The following is a 12,750-nucleotide window of genomic DNA, read 5'->3' as shown; positions in this document are numbered from 1 at the left end:
CCTTTTATAACATAACCCCCTTAGTGGTTGAAAGGAAAGGGGTCGCATATAATCCGAAAAACTCATCACTAATCTGTAGTTTTCTTAATTAAAGGAGAATTAAACCCTAAGCCCCCCCTCTATTGCCCCCCTCCAAGTTCCCTCCTTAAGCATCTGTTCTTTCAGAAGTCTCCCTGACCTGCCATAAATTTGCAGACTTGCACAGCGGAGTTCAAAGGGTCCATCTTCCCCTGTCTTCTGATCCTCTTCTGTTAGACACCGACACGGACATGGAGAAGCATGCGCAGTTGAATTCATGTCCTGTCCTGAATCAGCTTCAACTGCGCATGTTCCTGCAAGATCTGTATCGGAGAACTGACAGAAGAGGATCAGAAGAGGCAAAAGATGGCGCTGTTAAACTCAGTGCACGTTTGCATACAAGGAGACTTCTGAACCCAATAGCTCTTGTGGAGATTATAGAGGGGGGCAGCGGAGGGGGGCAAAGGGAGGCTGAGAATGGGCACAGGTACATGATGAGAACATATTTTGAATACCTCATTAAGTTTCACTTATTGTTAGTAGTTACTTGTTTGTCTGGTCATACAGAATTGCTCCCACAATGCACCTATGTATTAATATTTTTAATATGAATTACCAACAGTTCCATACTGTTTCCTCTGCAAATGAGAATTCATCCATAAGCTCTGATGTACCTCTAGGCTCTATGCAATTAACATTTCTGGGGTTGATGCTTCTTTATTTTACATAGCTTCTCAGTCCAGAATGCACATTATATTCATTAATATTATGTTGTGCTTTATTTTGCTGAAAATGTGGATGTAACCAGGATCATTATAGAGAGTAGTATGCACATTATCATTGGTATGGTACATAATAGCAGCTTTATAGAAAACTCTGTTCACATCACATAATAGCAAATGCAAAATTTAACATTCTATATCCAGTACCATTACAGAGAATTCTATGCATATTATCATTCTATTGGTACATAATATCAAATGCAGAGTATCACATTCATTATGCAGCACCATTGTAGAATATTGTATGCTCATTAACAGTGTATTGGTGCATAAGGCAGAGTATCACATTCTCTGATTATCCAGCATTGTTATAGATTGTGCAATGTGCATTATCAGTGTATTGGTGGATAATAGCTAAATGCAGAGTATCACATTCCTTATTAATGAATGAATGCAAAGGAAAACTTGATATAATGAAACATCTATTGCTCGTTAATACGCATTAGTAAAGCAGCTGAGATACAAATGTATATTTATGAATAAATTAATGCTTATGACGAAAAGAAATAAACCCCTCTTTCTCCCTCAAAAAATCAGCCTTTAAAATAGATTTTATTTGATTACTTCTCAAAGGCTAATGCAACATGAGCCCCATGTGGAATTAGCGTAAGAAACAGGTCAGACCTCTGAATTATTTCCTGCTGATATCCTAAAAAAGGACACTGAAGATCTGAACTAGTTAAAATTTGTTTTTGTTTTTTTTTCCAGTTGTAAAGGCTTTGGTAGTACAGGCTACTCCATGCAAAAATGCAGTACGGAGCTTTTGGCATCACATTTCCCATGAAATAGCCTGAAGATCAGCATATGTAAATGCTTGACATGCATGATCCGGCTTAATCGCGGTTAAATGCTTTCTTCCTTAAGTGGGCTGGACATAAGTGACGGAAAAATTGGTCTTTTAGCTCCAATTTTCTCTGAAACTCTACCAAACAGGTGGTGGTTTATACAATCAAAAAGGCTTATTGCCATGAAGTGGAAATCAGATCACCCCTCCAAGACAAAATCGATTCAAAGCTCCATCCCCTTATATAAACTAAAGAGGATGCCCCAAGAAATTTGAAAGTGTGGTCACCCTGGATATCAGAACACCTTCCTGCATCGTTACCTCAAGCTGAAGCATCTCCACCAATTTCCAGCCCCTAAACCTCTTCCACCATGTAGCCAGGAAAAACATGATAATTTGGGAAAAGTTAATTTATTGTTCGGTTTATTCATCTCACCTGTCTCTTATGTTTATGTTAAGGCACACTGGATGTATTGGATAGAACTGTATCTACGATATAACATTGCCTTGGAACCAATATATTACCCTCTATAATTCTGGATTGAGTCAACTGTGACGCAGTTATAATTGTATATGTTGGATGCACTTTTCCTCTGTAAAGCCAGATCAGTGCATGTAAAGTATTTAACATGTGGCAATTCCGGATTTGGTATTTCCAGCCTGCCCTGGGAATTGGTCATTTCCCTAACCTAATCCTACTATCAGTGGACACCTAACTGTAAGAGAAAACAATATGCATACTGAGCGACTAAGTTACATTTTTTTCTAACTGTTTTTTTAGGACATTGAGTATATTCACTCACACTACAATATTGAGGATTTTATCTACTTCAATCACCACCAATGGGAGGAACACGGGCACCTTCACCATTTTGCTCTAAATCCAATATTTATGCACTTTGGAAGGCATTTCCTTAAAGAAATCCTGCGGCTATCCCACAAGTCTGCTCTATATTACCCTATATATCCCTCATGTAATAAAGAACAAGTAAGTATCAAGTTCTTCCATGTCCAAGTCAGTGATAGCATTAAAATGTGTTTTGGTAATCCATAGGCTGAACTTTATTTAAGAGAATATGGCTTGCCTAGCTTCGGAAAGTTTTGAAGTTTGAGAGTAATCAAATAATCACCAAGCCAGTTGCATACCTGCTGAGAACTCTATTAGCCACTAGCATAGGGACATGACCGATAGTAGTAGTAGTAGTAGTAGCAGGAAAGAAGCAACAAAGTTGATGTTAAAGAAACTTTTGCAAAAAAAGCAGGTACTTTTGGAAACTTAAAGCAGCAGTGGATTATAGATTATTGGGCTGGGGACAGGAAAACTCTGGGCTCTGCAGTTCATTTACATTATCTGATGGTGCTATATGTGTTTCTGCTTACCTCTATTAGTGTATTTGTTTCCTAATTCAATGGGAGCTTCCTGGGCTGTTTGTGGTAAGATGCCATTTCTGTAATGAAAGTGAAGCCTCTATATACCTTCTCCCAACCCCCCACCTTAAACATGCATACTTTATACTTAACTTTGCCACAAACCGGGGTGGATGGTCAGTGGGAGAACACCAATGCTTTGGATAGGGTCCGAGTTGGAGGGGACCACGAGGGCCATGGCTCACCGTGTATTTTCCTGGTGTTCTGCTGGCCCAGTCTGACCCTGGACAACCCTAAGCTTGTAAGCCCAGTAACCAGTTTGCCTTATGGCAGTTATGACATGCTTTGAGCCATGTTCATTATGTAGCATTAACAGGTGAAAACAAAGGAATAATTATAAATCCCCTTTCTTTAGCACAATATCCATGGTTTCAAATATTTGTAAGCCCTCTTAGGCTGAAGTTTCAAGTTTGTTTTTCTAAAACGAATAAACTCACATGTTTGTTTATTATTAAGGAAAACCCGGTTGAATAAAAAACTTAAATATCTTGATTTTTTGGAGTTTACAAGCTTTTAGATGTTGAATTTTTCCAGTTTTCGAACAACAACTCAAATTCAAGTTTTTTTTTCCAAGTTCGCAAAAAAACTTAAATCGAGGAAAAAAAATCAAACTTGCCGTTGATAAATCACCCCCTAAATGTATGATCATGATAATGTAGGGCCAGATGCACATTTCTAAGTAAATAAATCATTAAAGTGAAAGGCATTTCCAGGTTTAACTAGGTGCCCAATATTTAATGGAGTTTGTAACAGATAATGTAAAATAAACTCACCTAAGGGCAAATGTGGGTTTATATTAGTCACATAAATAGTTTAACACATGCAGTTTCTAGAGCAGCAACCCTTTACCAACACTGCCTGTCACTAGTCTAGAACACTGGGTTTCAATTTTCTTCTCACATCCTCACAATGCACTGTTGCAAACATGTACTCTTGGTGGGTACTAACATAGGTTTGAAGGGCAGGCTTGTAGACCATCGGCTTTTTGCAGCTGGGGATTTAAAAGCTAAAGGGGAGGGGGTGGAGCCTAGAACCTCTGGCACTTTGGCCTTTGCAGATCTAGAAGACTAAGGATCTGAGGGTTTATAGTTGGCCAACAGCTGGAGTGCCAGTAGTTGCCAGTCCCTGTGTCTGTGTGGTATTCTCTCAGCATAAGGGTCAAATGATTCATAAAACATGATATATTACAAGTGATTTATGGGATAGTAGCCAAGAAAGCCATTAATTATAGAACATTATTTCTATGTGTCATGTTTAAATGATGCATTAAGCCTGATTATTCATTGCCACATGTAGTTGGGGGTTCCATCCCTAGAAAATGCAGATGACAGAATGTACTGAAGTCACATGCTACTGATTTATGATTACTGCAGAGAAATAAGCTCGGGGGGAAAATCCTGGTACTGACAAATGCCATAAAGCAAGCCACTTGTTTATCTGTCATTCCCACGGAGATGGTAATGTAATTATGCTGATAATTATCTTCATTAGTGGTGGGTATTATGTGAAACCCATTCCTCTGCTGCAAGGCTATGTTTATTTGCTATTATTTTCCCTTAACCCCCGCTCACATTTTGCCAAGGCTGTTAAGAATGGTGTGTTTACTAAACTGTGCAGGAAACATCTGTGAGGAGCAGAGCTGGCATTCTTCATGCTAAAGTGTACATTGTTGTCTTTCAGTTTAAGAATCCCTGTGCCCATTCTCTGTCATCTGCCCTTCATTATATGGTTCCCGTGCGACCAAGACGACAGATTGTCTTTCCTCTGGAAAAGCTTGGCATAAATGCTCCATCAAAGCAGGTCTCCAAGGATCAGGTGGGTAACAGAAGTTGCAGCAGACAGCAGGCACCATGCCAGGCTCTACATGGGTTGGCAGATGGGATGGAATTACTGTCTTAGCATCAATAGGTTGCTTCTTAATTACACAAGAGCTGGCATTCATACCCTTACAGAATAAAGGCACAGTGCTGCACTGGTGCTTTTCTTTTCTCGATTTTGAGGCTGTCTGTAGTGGGACATGTCAGTAAGAAACAGGTATGTTTGATGCTACAAGGTGCATGGAAGCCTCATCCTCAGGAAGGGACTCAACAAGTGACTTGACTGCATAACATTATTGCAAGGTTAAGCAAGTTCAAGAACTTATCCAGGCCCCTCTTAAAGGCATTAACAGAAGAGCATTTTACAGGAATTGCATTCCGCAACTTCACTGCCCTTACTGTAAAAAAAAAAACACTTATGATGCTTCTAATGAAAGTTCTGTTCCTCTAATCTAAAGGGGGGCATCTGGCGAGCTGGTCGGTTGGGCATTTCTGATCTAACATATTATTTTCTTGTCTTAGTCCGTCTTTTTGCACTGCCAGGGCCCCTGCTAGTATTACTTTGTCCCTACTTCTCTTTTTATGTGTCTCATAAATATTTAATACTTGAAGTCGATATCATGATTTTTCTGTGTGTGTGTATATATATATATATATTATATATATATATATATATATATATATATATATATATATATATATATATATATATATATATATAACAATATATATTTCTTTATATTTATAAGTGATATAATTAATTTGGGACAAAGTAACATTTTAACAGAGAACCGTTGATTTTTCACTATATTCAAACTATATTTTTTATAGTTCTGAATGATTTGCAATCCAATTTTGCAGCGCTGTACAATAAGTGGGTTTCATACATTGGACATACAGAGTAACATATAAAGCAATCAATAACCGATACAAGAGATGAAGAGAGCCCTGCCCAACAGAGAATGGGTTGAGACACAAGGTGTGGGAAGCCTATAATCTTATTATTGTTACCTTCTAATATGTATCTTTCTATTTAGGCCTTCCTCTATTTAGTTTCCTGTCTGTCATATAAACTACAACAGGTATGGGACCTTTTATCCAGAATGCCACAAACCTGGGGTTTTCCGGATAAGGAGTCTTCCCGTAAAATGGATCCCCATACATTCAGTCTACTAAAAAACATTTAAACATTAATAAACCCAATAGGATTGTATTGCCCCCAATAAGGATTAATTATATCATAGTTGGGATCAATTACAAGATACTGTTTTATTATTACAGAAAAAAAAAATATTAAAAATTTAAAGAATGTGATTAAAATGTAGTCTATGGGAAATGGCCTTTCTGTAAATTGGCAATAGGTTCCAGATAATGAATCCCATGCCTGTAACTTTTTGTTAGTTTAAATGGAATCGTAGCTACTAGATAATTGCTATAAATTACAAATTAAGAAGCTGATGAAAATTTTTTTTTAAAAATCACAAAAAAAATTTACAGATTGTTTACATTATATTAGATTCACAGAGATTTAAATAGATTCACAGAGATTTAAATAATTTGTGTACAAAACCTAAAAATATGACGAAAACCTATATACAGTGGTGTGAAAAACTATTTGCCCCCTTCCTGATTTCTTATTCTTTTGCATGTTTGTCAAACAAAATGTTTCTGATCATCCAACACATTTAACTATTAGTCAAAGATAACACAAGTAAACACAAAATGCAGTTTTTAAATGAGGGTTTTTATTATTTAGGGAGAAAAAAAATCCAAACATACATGGCCCTGTGTGAAAAAGTAATTGCCCCCTGAACCTAATAACTGGTTGGGCCACCCTTAGCAGCAATAACTGCAATCAAGCGTTTGCGATAACTTGCAACGTGTCTTTTACAGCGCTCTGGAGGAATTTTGGCCCACTCATCTTTGCAGAATTGTTGTAATTCAGCTTTAGAGGGTTTTCTAGCATGAACCACCTTTTTAAGGTCATGCCACAACATCTCAATAGGATTCAGGTCAGGACTTTGACTAGGCCACTCCAAAGTCTTCATTTTGTTTTTCTTCAGCCATTCAGAGGTGGATTTGCTGGTGTGTTTTGGGTCATTGTCCTGCTGCAGCACCCAAGATCGCTTCAGCTTGAGTTGACGAACAGATGGCCGGACATTCTCCTTCAGGATTTTTTGGTAGACAGTAGAATTCATGGTTCCATCTATCACAGCAAGCCTTCCAGGTCCTGAAGCAGCAAAACAACCCCAGACCATCACACTACCACCACCATATTTGACTGTTGGTATGATGTTCTTTTTCTGAAATGCTGTGTTACTTTTACGCCAGATGTAACGGGACACGCACCTTCCAAAAAGTTCAACTTTTGTCTCGTCGGTCCACAAGGTATTTTCCCAAAAGTCTTGGCAATCATTGAGATGTTTTTTATCAAAATTGAGACAAGCCTTAATGTTCTTTTTGCTTAAAAGTGGTTTGCGCCTTGGAAATCTGCCATGCAGGCCGTTTTTGCTCAGTCTCTTTCTTATGGTGGAGTCGTGAACACTGACCTTAACTGAGGCAAGTGAGGCCTGCAGTTCTTTAGATGTTGTCCTGGGGTCTTTTGTGGCCTCTCGGATGAGTTGTCTCTGCGCTCTTGGGGTAATTTTGGTCGGCCGGCCACTCCTGGGAAGGTTCACCACTGTTCCATGTTTTTGCCATTTGTGGATAATGGCTCTCACTGTGGTCCGCTGGAGTCCCAAAGCTTTAGAAATGGCTTTATAACCTTTACCAGACTGATAGATCTCAATTACTTTTGTTCTCATTTGTTCCTGAATTTCTTTGGATCTTGGCATGATGTCTAGCTTTTGAGGTGCTTTTGGTCTACTTCTCTGTGTCAGGTAGCTCCTATTTAAGTGATTTCTTGATTGAAACAGGTGTGGCAGTAATCAGGCCTGGGGGTCACTACAGAAATTGAACTCAGGTGTGATAAACCACAGTTAAGTTATTTTTTAACAAGGGGGGCAATCACTTTTTCACACAGGGCCATGTAGATTTGGAGTTTTTTTTCTCCCTTAATAACGTAAACCTTCATTTAAAAACTGCATTTTGTGTTCAATTATGTTATCTTTGACTAATAGTTAACGGTTTTTGATGAGCAGAAACATTTAAGTGTGACAAACATGCAAAAGAATAAGAAATCAGGAAGGGGGCAAATAGTTTTTCACACCACTGTATGCCAGCAGCAAAAAATAGCTACCCCTAATAGCTACTGACACATGACAGATGTGCGTAGGCATTCCAGGTAACCCTCATCCCCTTATGTCCAGCTCCTTTACACCCTCTGTCATGCTTCTGCTATAACTTGGCATGCTGGTAAAAATGGTGCCAAACACTGTAAATATAGATAGACAGACATACATAAAGACATCATAGTTGGGGAAAAGCTGAAGCAAATGAAACCAACGACATCCAGCATTGACTTAGCTGCCCATTTTCATGCTACCACTACTTTATACTATATGTTCCCCATGTGAAATATAGATGCTTGTAGTAGGGGTCCAGGAACAGCTGGCAAGCTAGGAATTCACTGTGCCTGTGCTAATCCTTTTATAAAAGTACTTTTATTCTAAGAATTAATAGTTCAGAGGGTAGGACTGCCAACTTAATTCAGACATTTCAAAAGACTGAATGTATGCATGAAGCCATCCTGACAAAGTCCCTTAACAGTTTTGTTTAATATAATGAATAAACCATTACAGCTTGCAAATAGAAAATAACGCATTAATGTCTGCGATTGTCAGAACATCATTAGCATTCTATTAAATCCTAACCCGTAGAGTGCCAGAGGGGCCAGCAATACCATTCCTCTTCACTGCATTCTTTTCTTGCTTGGAAGGGATCTGGTTAACAAGCTCTGAAGGCCAGAAAACTACATTCATAGTAATTTACTAATCCTCTGCAATGATATCCTTAGAAAAAAATCACCAATTTCCAACCTGTTTACTTCTTTGCCATCTGTTAATGTTCTGCAATCCATCTGCTCGTTGTAATTATGTAATTATCGATACGAGAAAAGAATAGGTGGCATAATTACGTAGAATAATTGAACTGCATTATAAAGCAAAAAGAAAATTGTCCTGCTTTCTTTTGTGTTTTTAACAAGGACCATTGTAACATCGGCGAGCCTGTCAGAATTAAAAATATATGACCATTTGCAAAGTAATAAGCTGTGAAATGAAGATCACTTCTGTTTAGCATCAGGGATGATGCTTCCTGTAGCTACAATTCAAGGGAAATGATAGGCTGAAACTTTTGGAGCTATAAGTCTTACTGATTTAAGTTGTTAGTGGTACAAAGCATTGCAAGGGTTTGATTAAACAGTGGAGGAATTTCCAGTTGTTTACATAACATTTGTTGGGACCTGGAAGCTGCTCCAGTCCAATAAATGGGATGAGTTCCTAGGAAGTGAGCTACACATGGATACCTAAAGGGGTGGTTATCGGACTGTGCCAATTACTGTAAGCTTTCCAGGAGTAGATGTTTCTGCCCACTGAATTCAGTTATTTGTAATTAATACTTTTTTCTCTGGATATGGAATTGTTTTTCCAGATTAGTATTAGAGTCTTGATACTCTAAATAAAGATAAAGTAAAGGAAACTAACTGAAAGCTCAGCTGAATGCAAAACAAATAATTGCAAATTAATTTCAGTTTTGAGTAAAAAAAAAAAAAAAAAAAAACTTTAAAAATACCTTTCTAAACACTGCAGTGTAATTGCTATAGAATCTACGAAACTGACATAAAAGTACCATCAGGCCACTACAAGTTCCACATCTCCATGTTCCCGTTTAACCTCAGCCCTGAGTGTGTGTTTATTGGTAAACCAATGGAGTAGCAGGGGTACCTGTAATGTACATTTTTTAATATCCAGTTTTATGCCAAATTTAAGAATTAAGAATTTAAATTATGATTTAATTCTTACATTTCTTATATGTTGTGTAACAGGGTTTTTTATGAAATGTCAGATAGTCAGGGTTTATTAAAACAAAAGAAACCTGGCAAGTTTCAATAGTCAATAAGAATTGTCTCTAACAACTTCATCATTATACCCTGCAGGAAGCCGGGTGGGACCAAAAGGACCCTAGGTACCCTGTATTGCCCAAAACTTAAAGAGGCGTCACAAAAAGCCATCTTAAATTTAGTGTACTGCTGCATTTTTTTGTTGATTAATAACAACGACAACGACTTGATATGTATGGACCTATACTGCAGCAAAATATAGAGGTGGGGATCATTTGTCAGGATAACTTTGATGCCAATTGCCACTACATAGATTTAGATTTAAGTCTTCTAGGGGGGTGATGTAATAAAAGACACTAAGGGGGCTATTTATAAACATTTGGATTTTCGTGGATTTTCAAAACCACGAGTAAACCTTATTTCCATGAATGTCAGTTATTTATAAGAAGATCTGAAGTGAAAAAGTGCAAACAGAAAAAAACAAAACTGTGTGCAACAATATGAAAAACGCATCTTTTTTGTATTGTGGACAAATGACAGTGACAAAAAAACCCCAAAAACCTCTAAAACCACGAAGCAAAGAAAGGGACATCTGTCATTGAGTTCTACATGATCTCAACAGGTTTAAGATGGTGCATTTTTGCTTTCAGATTTGTCGTGGTTTTGTCTCATAATGAATCATACTTCATCTCCCTGCATTATTTTTATTTTATGGTATTCTAATTAAATGGTTATCTGTTTATACTGATCAATTTAATAGGTGTTTTAACATAATTTTATCTTTGAGTTTTAAAGTCAGACATACTAACAAAACAAACAATAAAGCAAAAAAATAAACAGATAATTCCTTTTTAGTAACATTCTGTTGCCATGGCATCCTGTGTGCTGAGCCCATACTGCATTTCCCAAAATTTTCCATGAGCTTAAAATTGTGAACCCGTGTTTGGATTTAGTGACTAATTAGTTGCCCAAACCACATATATGTGCATGGAGACAGATTAGTGTGGCATACATGGCCTATTGTCGCCAAGTAGAACCACCGGAAAATGTATCATTCAATACTACAGAGGTATAAGGGAACCAAGCTAAATGTAAGCAAAACCAATCGCTACAGTCACACAGAGCCAAGGGTGGATGGGAAAAAATGTGCATGAAGGGATTATGATTTCCCGACAGACCAAGAGACATCACACAAGACTGATTTATTTTATTCTAGTTAGTATATACAAGGATCCCCACTGGTAGTTATGGTTTGACCACAGTACCCGTCTTTCAGGGCACATTTGGTGGTTTATATTATTACACTCATAATTTGGAGTTACAGTGCTAAGAGATCACATGCACCACCGGGGGGGGGGGGGATCCCAGGGCTCACGCGTGCCCAAAGGTGGCCAATCATGGGTACATACATCAGATCAATTAGCCCTTATTGCCAAGGTATAATGCTTTATAGAACTGGAGTTGTAAAAATACCACGATACAGAACTCCTTTCCAGTAGGGGCCCAGGATGTAAAATCTGTGTAAGACAAGTCTTGTTGGGGAACAGTGAGCCTTTCAATTGGTCAACTATGCCATATATTTTTGCCATAATCAGACAAACGGCTTCATCCAACAACTTGATCTGCTAATGTGACTTGTCCTACATATGCTGACAGCGCCATTATCCCATTATCCCTGTCCTTCACCTTATATATATATATAAGCACAAGGCAGAAAAGTGAAAAAAGAAAACAGGAACTGTTGGGTTTCTGTCTCTTGCAATATTTTGTTTATCTGTAATTTGGTAACTAGACATTTTCTCTTGCTTGATTTGTGTACAGGTATGGGTGCTCTTATCCAGAATGCTGGGGTTTTCCAGATAAGGGATCTTTCTGTAATTTGGATCTTCATACATTAAGGGGCACATTTATCAAAGCACGAGGACCGCAATTACTAAAAATTCATATTTTTTCTAAACTTTAGAACTGTTCGTACTGTTAACGATATTATCGTAAAAAAAGTGCGACTTTTTCGTGATACGTTTGTATCGTACTTTTCGCACTTTGCACAACAGTAACTATATTTTGGCCAGGTTGGAGCTGCAGAGTGCCATGCAGAGTCCTATGAAAATCAAAATCATGCATTTAAATTTTAAAGTCAGAAAGGTTTTCGCACCATTAAGGTAAAAAAAAAAGTAGTTTTGTAACATTTTTTGATAAATCTGCCCCTATGTCTACTAAAAATTAGTTAAAGGAACAGTAACACCAAAAATTGAAAGAGCTTTAAAGTAATAAAAAAATAATGCACTGTTGCCCTGCACTGGTAAAACTGGTGTGTTTGCTACAGTAACACTACTATAATTTATATAATAAGCTGCTGTGTAGCCATGGGGGCAGCCATTCAAGCTGGAAAAAAGGAGAAAAGGCACAGGTTACATAGTAGATAACAGATAAGCTCTGTGGAATACAATAGTGTTTTATCTGTTATCTGCTATGTGCCTGTGCCTTTTCTCCTTTGAATGGCTGCCCCCATAGCTACATAGCAGCTTATTTATATAAATTATAGTAGACTTTCTGAAGTAAACACACAACTTTTACCAGTGCAGGGCAGCAGCACATTATATTTTAGTTACTTTTATACACTTTCATTTTTTGGTGTTACTGTTCCTTTAAACATTAAATAAACCCAATGGGGTTGTTTGACCACCAATAAGGATTAATTATATCTTAGCTGGGATTATGTACATGGTACTGTATTATAAATCATTTTAAAAATTGTGAATTATTTTATTAAAACTGACTTTATGGGAGATGGTCTCCCACATAGCTAAGGGGCTGATTTACTAACCCACGAATCCGACCCGAATTGGAAAAGTTCCGACTTGAAAACGAATATTTTGCGACTTTTTCGTATGTTTTGCGATTTTTTCGGATTCTGTACGA

At 37.6% G+C, this 12,750-nt stretch overlaps 1 protein-coding gene across 3 annotated transcripts in view; it reads left to right on the top strand.

Moving 5' to 3' along the window:
• Positions 1-12,750, top strand: part of cfap61 (cilia and flagella associated protein 61) — a 142,063-nt gene that overhangs the window by 39,760 nt on the left and 89,553 nt on the right. For all 3 annotated transcript variants that reach the window (NM_001079044.1, XM_031901802.1, XM_031901803.1), the window contains 2 exon segments: positions 2,366-2,572; positions 4,693-4,827. In NM_001079044.1, the coding sequence (NP_001072512.1) occupies positions 2,366-2,572; positions 4,693-4,827 (342 nt within the window).

Source organism: Xenopus tropicalis, chromosome 5 (assembly GCF_000004195.4).
Source record: "Xenopus tropicalis strain Nigerian chromosome 5, UCB_Xtro_10.0, whole genome shotgun sequence".
NCBI lineage: Eukaryota > Metazoa > Chordata > Amphibia > Anura > Pipidae > Xenopus > Xenopus tropicalis.
Note: the sequence above shows the minus strand (reverse complement) of the source record. Positions and strands in the feature narration are given on the sequence as shown.